The 16,126-nt window shown below is 46.3% G+C and overlaps 1 protein-coding gene across 2 annotated transcripts in view; it reads right to left on the bottom strand.

Moving 5' to 3' along the window:
* Myh10 (myosin heavy chain 10) overlaps positions 1-16,126 on the bottom strand; it is a 119,306-nt gene that overhangs the window by 91,835 nt on the left and 11,345 nt on the right. For both annotated transcript variants that reach the window (XM_021642521.2, XM_021642520.2), the window contains exon 3: positions 256-412. In XM_021642521.2, the coding sequence (XP_021498196.1) occupies positions 256-412 (157 nt within the window). The remainder of the gene's footprint in view (positions 1-255; positions 413-16,126) is intronic.

A 16,126-nucleotide genomic window follows, 5' to 3' on the forward strand; every position in this document is an offset into this window, starting at 1 on the left:
GTATTTACTTAATGACTGACTGATAACTGACTGAGACAAGCTCTCACAGTGTAACCCTAACTGGCCTGGAACCTGCCCTGTGGGCCAGGCTCCCCTCGAACTCAGAGATGCACCCGCCTCTGCCTCTGAAGTACCACCACACCTGGTCCACTTTTAATTTTTAAAAGTAAAATTAAAACCTTTTGTAGGTCAGAGCAACACACTGAAAGCATTATCTAACAGCTCCCGGCTGCGTCCTCTCGCACGCCCGCTCACCTTGAAGCATGCATCTGTAGGCAGACTCTGCTATGGCGTAGATGTGGGGGGGCATCTCATGGCGCTTCTTCCCTCTATACATCTCAATGATATTCTCCGAGTAAATTGGGAGGTTCTTGTAAGGATTTATCACCACACAGAAGAGTCCGGAGTAAGTCTAGAATCAAAACAAACACAGTTAAGAAGCATCGAGGCCAAAACAAACAAAACCTGCATCCATCACTCAGTCCAGCCACAGGCCAGAACCACCACGGTGAGTCAAACAGCAGGCTTCCTCACCTGCTCCCAGACGAAGCCCTCTCACCAGGACCATCTCCTGCACTGACCAAGCAGCTTTAACACAGCACTTACTCAAAGTACTGTTCTGGAGTCAATCCTGTAAACCACCCTCACCTGAAATACACATGTCTCACAGTTCATTTCAAGATAGTTCAAACATGTATAAAAGAAAAGCTTTTCTTTTCACATGTGCTCTCTCATGAACGCGCAAGTTAGAAAAGCTTGTTATATAGTTTAGACACAAAGTTATAGTTAACCTTTAAGAAAATACCATTTGCTGAGTTTAGGTATAATGCCAAGGAAGAATATCCCCAATTTATCTGAAAAGTGATTAAAACATTCCTTTTAAAGGATTATTTACAGAATTACTTCCTTTAATGTGGATGAATGTTTTGCTTGCACATTTGTACAGACATCACGTATGTGTCTAGTGTCCATGGAGGTCAGAAGAGGGCATCAGTTCCCTTGGAACTAGAGTTAAGATGGCTGTGAGCAATCAGGTGGGTGCTGGGAATAGAACCCAGGCCCTCTGGAAGAGCAACAGTGCTCCAAATCACTGAGCCCCACACACGTCTCCTTCTCAAACATCTGTATAAGGCAGGATTTCCTCAAGTAACTTCACAAAAATCAAATACAGAAGTAGACCTGATTTGAGAACCCAACTCTTTTGCTAAGATATGAACAAGAGTTACAAATATATATATATATAATAAGTTTTTACTCTGAAGCTCTTTTGATTTTAAATTAAAAAAAACTTTATATGGCTTTATTACTTTGAAATGAGATAATACACATTAAATTTCATACTTCTAGCATGGTAAACATTGTCACAGGAGCCCAAATTCTCCTCAATAATTTATGAATAACCAGATTAGAAGACTCCAGGAAACATTTCTGATCAAAGTGGCGGTCATCACTCCGAATGGCACTAGGGCTGGAACACAGGCTCAGTGGTTAGAGCACCGACTGCTCTTGCAGATTCAGGTTCAATTCTAAGTACCCACGCAGCGGCTCACAACCGTCTGTAACTGTGGTCCCAGACAATCCAACGCCCTCTCCGATTCCCCAGGCACCAGGCACACATGTAGTGTACCTAGATACAAGAAGGCAGAATACTCACACACACAAAATAAGAAAACATTTAAGAAAAAGGACCAGCACGCTGGGCACTTAAGACTGAGCTTTCTCGTCTTCTCAGACTGACTTCTGAGAAGGGGAACAAGGCAGGAAAACCTCCTTCCAGACGCGCCAGGCCTCTGGGGACTGTGGCGCTTGGAAAGGACATTCTTTTCAGCTGCATAGGAGGCAGATCTTTTACTTGGTGTTAGACCAAATAACCAGGGAGAAGATGCTACCAAGAGCCAGAGAGAGAGAGAGAGAGAGAGAGAGAGAGAGAGAGAGAGAGATGCTTTCAGTTCTCGGCTCCCACGTAACAGCTCACCATCTTCTGGAACTCCAGTTCCAGGGACTCTAACCTCCTCTTCTGGCCTCCACAGCGCCAAGCATGCATGTGGTGCACACGCAAACAGCATGCAGCCCAAACACTCTTACACAGAAAAGAAAAACACATGAATCTTTTAAGGAAGATGGAGGCGGCTGGAAGACTAGAAGTGTTGGCTGGAGCTGTGCGGCCAGCTCCCGGGGGACAGCCGGGGGCACTGTAATGAACAGCTGTGTTCCTCAGGGCTGAGACCTTGGCAATTGCTGCAGAAAGCCCTCTAGAGACCACTCGAGTTTGAATGCTGCAGTTACTAACGCTAAAACAAGAGGAAAGCTTGCCCAAACAATCCAGTGACCAGACCATCTCTGTCACTGCTCTTCACGGTTCTCCCTGATGTCCTACTGCGGGCTCAGGGGTGGGATGCCAGTGAGATGCGGCTGCCTGGGGGCCACTGGCTTGACCCCTTGGCATCTTGCCTGTGACCTGATGAGATAGAAAGCTGCCCCCTGTCTGCCTGGGGCTGGCTGGATCCAGGGAGCCGCCCTTGCTGCTTGGCCTTGTTCGCACAGACACAGGCAACATCAGCTCCCTGCCCTCCCAGACCACCTGCTCTCACTTCCTCCCAGCAAGCCTCCCATTTAACTAATCCAGTCTCAGATGACAAAAGATGGCCAAAGATAATGAAAACAGACTTTACTGCAACGGAAGCTGCTGCAGTATGGGGTGATGACTTTATCATGACTACAAACCTTGAATTCCAAAAAAACTGGAAGAAATTAATTATGAGTATGACAAATGTTTGAGACAGATGTATCTGACCGAAGTACACAAAGTATGCATGGATGGAAGCATCATTGTGCTTTTAATGTGTCTGTTATAAAAGAGACTTATTTTTAAAAGTATTTTAATTAAGGATGAAACAAAGAAAGGTAATCTCAATTGTTAATGGGTATTTACAGTCATATAAGTTATAGCTACACATTAACGAATTCTTAAAGATAACATATCACTTTTCATTCAAGTTTGGTCATAGCCTGTCAAGACACTACACATCTGCGCTACACGTCACGTTTTTAAGAGGCAAAGACTTATGGACGAGGAAACAACAACAGAAGTCTTAGTTAAAAGTATACAAATTAAAAGTGACATCCTGTAGTTTAGACGGCAGCAACAGATTATAACAGAACACACCAAGAATGGAGCCCAACATGTCTTACGCGGTTTTCTGAGGACAGGATTACAAAGATGAGTAAGTCTCACAAATATGAATTAGGTCATCAAAAAGAAAACATTAAATAATCATTAGCCTCTCATGCTTGCCAAAGACAAAGCTAACAAACGGCTAAACAGAAATCTTATTAAAGTACTAACTTCTGGGAACCCGAAAAATTAGCTCAATTAAAATTAAACTGATCATTAAATTAATGCTGTATCTCTCCTGGCTTCGCCAGACACATGGGCCTGCAAGCTCAAATACATTTTCAGTATTTGAATGTGTACACAGGGTATGAAGCACCTTTAAGAAGCGTGCATTCTAGCTGTGAAAACAGCGGGCACTACCAAAACAAGCCAGTCAGACCTCGAGGCAGCCAAACAGGGAAGAGGAAGGTAAACAGGTGTCCTGCTGGAGCAAGCTCTGGCCGGGATGCCCCGCAGACAGCAGGCACCGAGAGCCTCGGCATCCTGTCCAGAGCCGTGAAACTAGACATAATAGCCGCAAAGGGTCTTTGATGTTGTTCTTCCCTCGGACGCTGTTAGGTCTAAAGGAGGAATGAAGAATTCCTACGAAACAGTGGGATGTTAAGACTCTTCCAGGGACAGACTGAGAAGAGGGGCATGGCTGAAAACAGTTTGTACAACAGACTATGAGAAAAGTCTACAGTCACACTCAACAATTCAGACTCTGTCCCCAACAGGTGACAAAGAGTGACCTGAGGAAAGAAGCACTTCACACTAGGTACAGATCTGGCAGCCACCTGCGGCAGCAATTAAAGGAGCAGGAGAGGGCAGCAGCAGGCGGGAGGCTGCCGGACAGTCCTGGCGCAACACAGCCCCGGGAAGGGTAAGTCACAGAGAAGCTGGACCTAAGTCTCCCTGGATGTACTGAGGAATCCACAGGGAAGAGCACTGAGGGCCCCAGTCAAGGAGGAATGCATTGTTTAAGCTTGAGCAACTGGAAAGATTATTGAGACAAGAGAAAGACGGCGTGCTTTGTGGGGAAAAGACAACATGCTTTGTGGGGAAAAAGCACGCCGCCCCCTTTAATGTTCTGAGACTGTGGGGCAGCAGATGAGCCAAGTAGCATGCTCAGTGAGCAGCTGGACATATTAAATTGCCAGAGCCACAGAAGAGTCCCGGAGCACTGAGAAGGCTCGAGGGAAAGGTCTGTGTAATAACGAGATTGCACATCTTACCTAAGAGAGACATACAGAAATATTTGCACACAGAAAAGTCACAGTTTTGTAGGTTTATATTATATTGCTTTATGCTTCCTTCCAGGCTCTCGTCTTGGCTGCTCGCTGCCCAGAATGCTACCCTCTCCCAGATGCCACTACCAGAAATGCTGCTCACTCATCTTTTAAGTGCCAGGCCAGCATTTAAGAAAGTTGTATATAGGCCTTTTTCCAAGGATCAAAGGACTAGAGAGCTAGGAAATGCAGCAGGTGTGGACCCTAATGCCAGGAAGCAGAAACAATGCTCTCCCATCAGGAACAGGGCAGAGGCCAGATCAGATCATCCTCCATCCTCCCTGCAGCTCTCAGAAGCAATCAGTCCAGAGCAAAGCAGCATGGGGGTGGGGAGGTGAGGGACCCACCTACACCACCTAAAGGCCCCACACCTGCATAGAAATCACATGTGTATCAAAACCCAAAGACGTCCCGACAAACAAGAACACACTAGGATGAGGAAATGGCGATCAGAGGCTCTGGGGAAAGAAGTCGTGTGTGACAAGCCTACAGACAAGCCACAAGCGAGCCTTCGGCGGGAGATTCACACCTGCAACAGAATGTGCTGTAACGGTCTTCACACCACACCAGAACTGGTGGCGAGGGCAAGGACAGACTAAAAGCTCACAGCACAGAGTGGCTGGGCACAGCCCAGGACTCGGGAGGCTGAGGCAGGACTGCCAGCACTCTGAGGTCAATCTGGACTACGGTGAGTTTCTGGCCCATCAAGCTCCACGGGGACACCCTGTGTGATGATGGTCTCCCTGTCCGCTTGCCTGGATGTCGAGTCCTATAGAAAAACATGCCTATGCGAATGTCTGGGATGATTCATGGGCGAGAACTGAAGAGAGAAGACCCACCCTGGACGTGACCACCCCGCAGCTGAGTCCTGAACACAGTGAAAAGAGGAAGTGGAAACACGGAGCCCAGGACCAGCATGCACTTCTCTCTGCTTCCTGGCCGCAAGCACAATGCCCACTTCTGCTACCTTCCCTCCCCGGCTTACACCTTCAAACTATGAGCCATGGAGTCACTCCTCCCAAAAAGCTGCCTCTGCTGTATTCTGTCATCGAAACAAGTAGTTACTAATCCACCCTGTGCCAAACCAAAGACAGAGTGGAAATCAGGTGATCAGAGAACCACATGCACACCGAGGCCATCTTCTTGTAGAATAGGTCCTAAGAAAAATAATCCTCCAAAAGTGAATTACACAGATAAAACTGATGAAAACAACACAGAGAAGGCAAATGAATGTGGATGAGAAAGGACGATAACTACATTCTTAAGGGTTATTGCTGAGGAGGTGATGATACAGGAGGCACACAGAGAACAAGGCGCAGCTGAGGTCATATCTGATCTCCCACACTATGGTTTGTTTGTTGGGGGATAAAACTTTTTTTTAAAAAAGTGCACTCCTTTAATCCTTCCACTCCGGAGGCTGAGGCAGGGGATCTCTCTGAGTTGGAGTCTGGTCTACACAGTAAGTTCAAGGACAGCCAGGGCTACACAAAGAGATCCTGTCTCAAAAGAATAAACAAAAACAAAAACAAATTCCCAAAAATGAACTTGGGAAAAAACTAACTTGAGATGACGTAAAAACCCTTCCTGTGAGGCGACTGTTTATCTTAAGTGGAAAAGAACTCAGCAGCCGGAGCTCCTGCAAGCACCGTGGCAGGAAGGGAAACATCCAGAGAACACCTGAGTCCCTCCCAGCAGCTATCCAAAGCAATGGACCCCAAGGAGCTGAAACTCCCCCTCCCCACCCCATTGCCCCAGTCAGGGTGACTGCCTTGATGAAACAACATGACCAAAAGCAAGCTGAGGAGGAAAGGGTTTATGTGGCTTATAATTCACTTCACAGGCCATCACGAAAGAAAGTCAGGACAGGAACTCAACGGCAGGAACCCAGAGGCAAGAGCTGATGGAGAGGCCATGGAGGGGTGCTGCTCACTGGCTGGCTTGCTCCTGCTCCCTGCTTTCTCATAGTACCCCAAGACCCACAGACGTGGGATGGCCCCACCCACGAAGGGCTGGGCCCTCAGCTGTCAATCACTAATTGAGAAAACGCTGCACAGGCTTGCCCACAGCCTGACCTTATGGAGGCATGTTCTCAGTTGAGGTTCCTCCTGGTAGATAACTCTAGCTGTGTCAAGCTGACATAGAACTAGCCAGCACACCCACGAAGCTCTGTTTTACTTTATTTTATACACTCAGCAGGGAGGGTGCGCCACAGCACACACGGAGTCAAGAAGTGGTCCCTTCTTCTACTGGTCCTCAGGATTGCTGGCAAGCACCGCTGCCTGCTCAGCCACCTTGAGGTCGACTTGGAGTCTGTTTTTGCTGACTAATACTGTTGTCTTGAATGTTAACAAGTGTGCAGCTGATTAAAAAGTCAAAGTTGAGAATTCTGGTAGAGAACTGGAAATTATTCAAATAACATCCAAATAAAACTTAATAGAATGTAACAAAAGCAAGGAATTCGATGGCCATGTTTAGCAGACACAGCTGGAGAATGAGTTCCTTGACGCTTTAATCAGAAGCAGTCAGCAGACGGCACTAGTCAACAAGGTTAAGTCTGGAAGCCGGTCAGAGCCAACGGGATGTGTGGACCACAGAGGGCGGAAGGACAGGGTGGAGCAGATTCACAAGAGTCATAGCCAAGAAGGTTCTAAAGCCTACAAAAGGCATCAAGCCACAAGTCCATAAGCACCGCAAATGCTAAACTGAATAAAAAGAAAAAATGCCGCGTGTTTACTAAGTACATCACTGCGGAACTGCTGAAACCCAAAGAGAAATTTTGAGAACTGGCCCTGGGCTGGGGAGCAGCAGCGGGGGAGATGGCTGCTCTTGCAGTGGGCCAGAGTGTACCTTCGGGCACCCGCACGTTGGCACAACTACTCTCAACTCAGCTCCAGGGGATCGAACACGCCTGTAATTCTAGCGTGGGGAGGTGAAAGCCGGATCCCTGCAGCTTGCTGGCTGCTCAGTCTCTCTTCCTCAGTGAATCCAGGCCTCCCGTGCAGAAAGTACCTCAAACACGAGATAAAGGGCCAGCGAGGGGGCTCTGCACGCAAAGGTGACTGTCAACAAGACTGTGGTCCCCAGTCCCCAAGGAGTAAAGGAGACTAAATCTTTGCAACCTGTCTTCAAGGAGAGATGGCTCAGAGGTTAAATAATACTTGCTATTCTTCCAAAGGTACTGAGTTCAGTTCCCAGCAACTACATGGTGGCTCACAATCATCTATAGTGAGATCTGGTATGCAGGCAGAATGCCCTATAAATCATAAATAAATCTCAAAAAAAAAATCTGCAGCAACCTGTCTTCAAGCCTCCACATGTGCAATGACACACACATGTACACACACAACAGATAATAGGTAGATGATAGATAGATAGACAGATAGACAGATAGCAAGTAAATGTAATAAAACATTTTATAAACACAAGGTAGGTTGAGGAGGAAAAATACTCTGGCCTCCAAAGGAAATGTGTACACACATGCACACTCACACACACAAACAGAAAACAAGTTAGAAGGTGAATTAAATGTGTATAGGTCATTATATTGCATGTCTATAAACTAGTATCAGCTGTTACATTGCATGTACATAAACTACATGCTCTTTTAAAACTGTCAGCCTGCCTACATTACTTTGATTTCTCATTCTCCTTGTTTAAAATCTGTTGATCAATTCCTAATTCATTACTAATTAAATTATAAATTCCCGCCCTAAAAGAAATAAATAAAAGACGGTCGGGCTCCGGAAACCTGGGTGAGCTACATAACTGCCCTTCCCTTGAGGCATGGAGGCAGGAGAATTCAGCGCTGCCCTGGGCTATAGTAAGACGCTATTTCAAAGGAACAAGACTGAATATTGTCAGATTTGAGAAAAAAATAACAATTACACAACTGGGCAGTGATGGTGCACGCCTGTAGTCCCAGAACTCAGGAGGCAGAGACAGGTAGAGTTCTGGGCCAGCCTAGTCTACAGAGAAACCCTGTGTCAAAAGAAAAACACCCTCCTCCGCCTCCACACACAACTACAAATACTTAATGAGACACTTAATTTGTCCTCTTCAGTAAGAGGACAAATCAGTGCTGAGACTGGAAAACAGGGATTGTGCAAACACTAGGGCTGTGGAGACCTAAGAGGATTTCCTGCGTAAGCACAGGGCCCAAATTCAAACCCCTGAACACTAGTGGAAACACGTATGCTGCAGGATACTTGATTACTGGACAACGGAAACGTGACTGTCAGCAAAATAGGAAAGCTCAATGGCGGTCAGGTGCAGTCAGGAGTGTCCTGGAGAGAGGCAGCCGGCTGAGCTCCGAGGCCTCTGCACTAAAGAATGGACAGCTCCCGCCTGTTTTAAGGCAGGTTGCTTGGGGGAGGTCTTGCGGTCTTCGCTCTGCCAGGAGGCAAAGTCAGCCAGGTGGCCTTGAGCTGCCCCTCTGTAAAGGTGGAATGGTTCGGCCCCTCTGACCTGGCTGGGAGCCCCCACCATGGGGGTGACAGGTTCAGAGGAGGTAAAGGTGTGGAGGAGGAGCTAGGGACTTCTTTTACAGCAACTGGGCCTCTGAGGGCTCGCTCTCCTTTGGCTTGGAAGGGCCCTCACGGAGGGAGCTTCAGGTAAGGGGTAAGAGACAGGCATCCTCTCTGTGGGCTTGCGGGAACAGCACGGAAGCAGATGGCAGGACTCAGGTGAAACGGAATTCTAGGAAAGAAAGCGGAGCCCTCGGGTTTGGAGGAGCTCGAGAGATGCAGACTAGCTAGGCAGAACGACACAGACAGAAAGGGATTTCTACAGGGCCAGCAGTTTAGTGTAGAATCAGGCTTGCCAATAGACATATTGTATATAGTTCAGAAAATAAAGTTACCTCGCTGAGCGCTGAGCTAGGTTTTTACCTCAGTTTACGTCTCCGTGTCCTTACTGGTACAAATATTAGATTACTTTAAGAAGATAAATATTACAGGTGTGTGTGATGGCTACGCCATAACCCAGCACTGCTTGGGCAGAGACAGCTGGCCACAGCACGCACGCGCACGCACGCGCACACACGCACACACACACACACACACACACACACACACACACACGCTGGCAGCTAGCTCCAGGCTTGGTAAGACTGTCTGTGTGGAGGGTGGTAGGTGGAGAGTCACAGAGCCAGGCACCTGTATCTTCCTCTGGCCTTCACAAGCCTTCCTGCATATATACACACATAAACACACTTGCAGAACACTAATGTTGAATCAAATTAGCAAGTGTTGTCACTAAAAACAGACACCACCTCATGATGATTCACCAAGAAGTTATAAAATTTCTACATCTCTATACACGTGATAACAGTGTGAGTGTGGGCAAATACTGACAGGACTAAAAAGAAACACTTCTCATAGTAACTGACAGAAAAGCAGATTTGAAAAAGAGAAAATCAGGGGGCTGGAGAGATGGCTCAGAAGTTAAGAGCACTGACTGGCTCCTCTTTGAAAGATCCTGAGTTCAATTCCCAGCAACCACATGGTGGCTCACAGCCATCTATAATGAGATCTGGTGCCCTCTTCTGGAGTACAGGCACACATGCAGGCAGAGTACTATATAAACAATAAATAAATAAATCTTAAGAGAGAGAGAGAGAGATCATAGGACCTATAGGAAGACCAAAAGACACTGCACACATACACTGCTAGGCCCAATAACTTCAGAGTGCACACGATTTTCAAGCTCACCTTCTCCCATCCAAGTGACCATAAGATAGAGCACAAAGCAATCTGAAAATAATCAAAGGACTGAGCTCATTCAGGACACACTGTCTTAATCAGACAGTATGGGGGTTTATGCTAAAATAACAAAGTAAGCCTGAAAATCCCTATGTTTGGAAATTAAGCAATTCACTTCTAAATAGGAATCAAAGGAAGCATTCTCATTATTTTTAATTGAATGATAACTCAACATAATAAAATTTACAAAATATTGCCAAAGCAATAGAATGAAATTTATAGCTTTCAAAGCATGTATTAGAAAATGAATAAAAAAATCAGTAAGGTCTTTATGATAGAATCTACAGGATGAATTTAATCCACAGAAAGTAAAAATAATTGTGTAAAAAGTAGAGAAGGAGGTAGACACATAGGAAGACTAGAAAGACCTAGAACAAATCAAAAATCTAGATTTGAACCTCTGGTGAACCATTTTAAGAAATAGAAAAATTATTAATAGCAGAATGAAGGGCCAGAAATAGCTCAGCGGCAGAATGCCTGCAGGGTATGCGTGAGGCTCTGCTCCTTGGTCCGTCCCCGTGTTGGAGAAAAACACGAGGAGAAGCATGAGAAGAGAGAGAAATCACTGGAAATTAAAAACTCCACAAGAGAGTACTATCAAGCGTCCACAGCAATGAATTCGGAGTGTCCATGGACAGACTTGTAGAGAAAGGTAACTGCCAACCGAAACAAGGCAAGTCTGAAAAGCTGCGGATCTACCGCAGGAAACACTTCCAAGGAACACTCTACCATCGCTTTTAAGCAACATGAGTTCTACTCAAACTCTTGTAGAAAATACAGATCAAACAGCCCCAGCTCATTATAAGAACAACATAGTTTTTGGTGTGGGGCTGAGGATGGCCCCGGAGCCTCCTGGCATGAGCTACGCAAGAACCACAGAGCCACATTCCCGATGCAAAACAATCTCAACATAAGATGTGATCAGAACACTTCAGAAGAGGGAAATGGAGTTGTTGTCACTCATGAAGATAGGCACAGAGCCTGCATATTAGCTGGGGAAGGGAGAAGACGGGGGGGGGGGTAAGGACCCCTTGGGAAGGTTATTTAACACTCCGAAATATGCAACAAACTACAATGAAAGGTCATACTATTATCTCATTGATAATAAAAAAATATTTGCTAAGTTAAAACTCAATTCAAGATTTAAAAAAGATATATCTATTCAGGATAGAAAACTAAGAATGGAAAGAAATTTCCCTTCAGTTGACAAAAGAGCATTTTTTTAAAATTATTATTTTTGTTTGGTTTTTTTCAAGACGGGATTTCTCTGTGTAGTCTTGTCTGTCATGGAGCTCTCTCTGTAGACAGACTGGTCTTGAATTCAGACATTCACCAGCCTCTGCCTCCAGGAGTACCTGGGTAAAACGCCACCTCTGCCCAGCTTAAAAGAGTATTTTTGTTTTGAGACAAGGTCTCACTGTGTACCTGGCTGACCTAGAACTCAGATCTCTGCGTCTGAGTTGGCGCTGAGCTGAGATTAAAGGTGTGCCCACCAGGCCCGGCTGCAAATGTCATTCTTAATTTTGAAATTCTGAAAACTTCCCCTGAGATTCGAAATGATACAAGAATGTCTCCTATTTTATTCAAAAATATCACACCAGGGGTGCTAATAGTGCAATACAGCAGGCAGAAATGTGTAAGAATTGGGAAGAAAAACAGGCTTGTCATTTGCAAATGATGAATCTTCAGGGAACTCTCCTAAGCAATGAGTGGACGCAGCAAGGCCTGAATTAACCACAGGACAGAACCACACAGTGGCAATAATGTGAACATATTCTAATATGCTCACACTGTATGTACCAAAACGGTAAAGTTTCAAACACTATTTCTCTTGGTTGGGTTTTGTCAATTTGACAGAAGCTAGAGTTAAGGGGAAGAAGAATTTCAATTGAGAAAGTTCCTCTATTAGGCTGCCTTAGGTAAGTCTGTCGGGCATTTTCTTGATTAATAATTAATGTAGGAGGGCTCAGGGCCGGTGGGGGTGCCACCCGTAGGCAGTGGGCCTGGGTTGTACGAGAAAGCAGGCTGAGCAAGGCCTGAGGAACAAGCCAGTGAGCAGTGTTCTTGAATAGACTCAGCTCCTGCCTACGAGTTCCTGCCCTGCCCTCCCTTCAGAATGGGCCGTCAGCAGCTAAATAAGCCCTCTCCTCCCCAGGGTGCTTTGGTCATCCTGTTTTATCACAATAACAGAAAAACAAACTATTTAACGAGTAACTAGAAAAAAAGCTTTCAAATACTCAAAAGATAAATTTAACAAAACTCGGGCATAGGGGCTGGAGTGCCGGCTCCCGAGCTCCAAGCATTGGTTGCTCTTCCCAAGCACCTGGGACCAGGCCCAAGCACCCACAAGGCAGCTCACAACCATCTGCCACTCCAGCTGCAGGGGACCGGATGCCCTCCTCGGCCTCTCCGGGCACCAGGCTAGCACACGGTGCACAGATAGACATAAAATAAGATAAAAAATAATAAAAGGTGCTTTTTAAAAAGATGGACACAGCTTTTGTGAAAAAAATTCTAACTAGGAAAAATAAACAACTAAATACATGAGTTTATCAGGAATTAAGGTTAATTTTGTAAGTATGTAATTTCTTCCCCAAATTGGTTTGTAAAAATTCCACTTAGCCAGGCTTGGTGGCTCAGGACTACACAGAGAAACTGCTTCAAAACAAGAAAGAAAGAAAGCAAGAAAAGAAAAAGAAAAAAGTAGGCCTCACAGAGATATTCCGATTTCCACCACCAGATGTGGTGGCACACACCTGTGAGCCCTGTGCTAGGAGGCTGAGGCAGTGGCATCATTCAGCAGACAGGCCAGGCCCGGCTGCGTGTTGGCTTCTGTATTTAACCTGTCGGGACAGAGTGTTGTGCTGCTGGTGCACACCACGGAGATCAGACTCGCCAGATATTGATTGGCTGGAAAGAGGAAACTGTCCCAACAAAACAAAAACAGCTGGAAACCCTCAGACTATACACTGACAACAAAATACCATCAGCTTTTTCCATTTCAAGTGACAGCCTCACTTCAGTTTCAATAAAGTGCCTGCCAGGCAAGCACAGTTTACCTCTCAGTCCCTCCAGCACACAGAAGCGCAGCCTACAGTTCAGACACGCGCCACACACACGTCCCTAGACAGAAGGGCTAGCCCACACTCAGCGCGTCACACAGGGTGCTCGAAAGATGTGTTCTCAGGGCTTGGGTTAATAAAATCAATAAATTCTCCTGCTTTACCAAGGGCATTCTCAAGTAAAACTGGATTTGTTTTTAAACTACCCACAAACTCAGTGAAGAAAGTAAGTGTGAGCACAGCCTGAAGCCACTCCCTTTCTCCGGTGAGCTGTCATAAGCTTTGGTCGTCGCTGCCTTTGGACCATCGGGACAAATGTCAGTGGTGAAAGGGCAGATGACATCTGACCATGAAAATACTTTGACCTCTCAGTTTCCTAGTGAAGGACTTAAAGAAACCTCACTGATCACACGATGGGAACTAGGGAAGCACACCAACACGGAACAGTGTGGCTCCGTGTTTAAAGTATAAGGCCAAGCAAAACAAAACCCACAGACGCTGGGGAGACTCATTTACATGAACACATGAGGCCAGGCAAAGCCAAACTCCAGTGTTTACAGGTGCACACGAGAAGCTAATAAAACACGCTGGGAGACCGTAACACATTCCTCTGTAACTGACAAACTAGAAGAGGAACATTAGCTCTCAGAAGCTGTGTGCATGCAGGTGTGCACCTGCGGAGCCCAGAGGACACGCTCTGGTGGTGTCCCTCAGCCACATCTCCATGCAGGTTTCTGCGACTGAGCCTCTCACTGGCCGGGAGCCCAGAAGGAGGCGAGGCTGGCTGGGCAGCAAGCCCCAGGGTCTGTATGCTCCACTGTGCCTGGCACCCACAGCCTGGGTCCTGGGGGCCAAACCAGGTCCTCACCCCTGCATGGCGCACTTTGCTAACTGAGCTGTGTCCCCAGCCTCAGACTGAAGATTAAGCAGTACAGTTAGACGCTTGATCTAGTGGCCAAAATAGAACTGTACACCCGGCCTCAAAAACAAACAAACAGGTCAATAAGGACTGGTGGTATATGAACGCTATCTCTGTTTTGTGATTACTTTAAAAAGAAAACCAATAAATAAGAAGATGACTAAGAGCTGCACTTGAAACTGAGCTTGGTGGCATGAGCCTGTCATCCCAGAACTTGGGAGGCGGAGCAGGAACAGCAGGAGTTCAAGACCAACTTTGTTACACACTGAGCAGGAGGCTAACCCAGCAACAAAAACACCCTGCCCTCAAAAGCCAAAAAGCAGGGTCAGAGGAGACAGCTCAGCCAATAAAGCGCTTGCATCCCTAACACACACCTAAGGAAGTCAGGCACCGGAGGATGCATCTCCAGTCCCTGCGCTAGAGACAGGTAGATCCCTCAAGTCCGCCGAGCAGCCAGTCTGGCCAAACTGCTGAGCTCCAGCTTCAGCGAGACCCCGGCTCACAGACACAGGGGCTGGGAAGATGGCTCCGTGGTTAGGAGCACTTACTGCTCCTCGAGGGTCTGCCTTTAGTTCCCAGCACCCACACTGCTACTCACTACTCTTCCCTGATCTCCACAGAGAGGTATGCAGGCATGCACACCACAAAAGCATACACGCAAGCAAAACTCTCACATATAAAATAAAAGTAAGTAACTCTTAAAGAAGAATTGACTAAGATACGCTGACGGTGACCTCCAGCCTTCGCAGGCACCCTCACATGCATGCACACACATGAACATGTACATATATAATAAACACAAATAAATAACAGGAAAAACAAAACAACGGCAACCAAAACACCGGCTTGTAATCCAAGCACTCAGAAGCAGAGGCAGGAGAACTGCTGGAAATTTGAGACTTGACTGATTTATATAAGTTCTGGGCCAGCAAAGGGAAGAAGACCCTGCTTGAAAACATATCAGAACATAGCAAATCGAACAAAACAAAAGGAGAGAAAAGAAGGAAGGCAGGAAGGCAGGAAGGCAGGAAGGCAGGAAGGCAGGCAGGCAGGAAGGAAGGAAGGAAGGTAGGAAGGGGAAGAAAACAACAAAAACCCTTGGAAATGTGAAAAGCAAACCTCTAATGGTCCAAAGGCTGAAGTAGTCACAGAAATTAGAAAACACTTAAAACTGAGTGACAAAATACCACACAGCCAATCTGTAAGGCGAGCTGAAGCCTTTTAGAGAGATCTTTACAGTTTTAAGTGGAGGCAAGATGAAATTTAGTGATCTGAGAAAAAGTCCAAAGGAAACACAGTAAACCTGCTGGCGGCCACGCCCGTCTGAGGGGAGCTGCTTTATCTCAGCCACACAACACGGCCACAGCAGAGCCATCTGTCTCTCAGGGCACCTCAACTGACATTTCAACCACCCAGTCCACCCCAAATGCTACAGCAAGTGCAGCAGCGGCAGCTCCCCCACCCCAGTGTCCGCTGCTCCGACCGGAATCGCGGGTGGGAGCCTTCCTCCATCCTCCCTGACCCTTGCTGTGAACTTAATACACTGAGGAAAAACTCAAATTGTCCTTCTGTACAGAGCTAGAAACCATGTGGGAAAGAAACTCAAAAATTCACTTAGGTTGTCCCTGAGTTATATTGGAGGAAAAAAAATATATCCATAAAACAGCTGCATAGACTTTGAATTATCTTGAGGAATGTTCACAAATCCTCGTGTGTGTGTGTGTGTGTGTGTACATCCATGTGCATGTGCGAGATACATGCATGTAATGTGCCTGCGTACATGTGGGGCACCCAGACACACTGGTATCTTCCTCTATCATTATCAATTTTATTTATTTTTCTGTTTACAAGTATGACACAAACATGCTCAGTTTCACTTTTCTGAGGCAGGCTGTCTCAAAGAACCTGGAGCTCAGTGACTGGCTGGACTGGCTGGCCAGCGA

This window comes from Meriones unguiculatus, chromosome 11 (genome assembly GCF_030254825.1).
Source record: "Meriones unguiculatus strain TT.TT164.6M chromosome 11, Bangor_MerUng_6.1, whole genome shotgun sequence".
NCBI lineage: Eukaryota > Metazoa > Chordata > Mammalia > Rodentia > Muridae > Meriones > Meriones unguiculatus.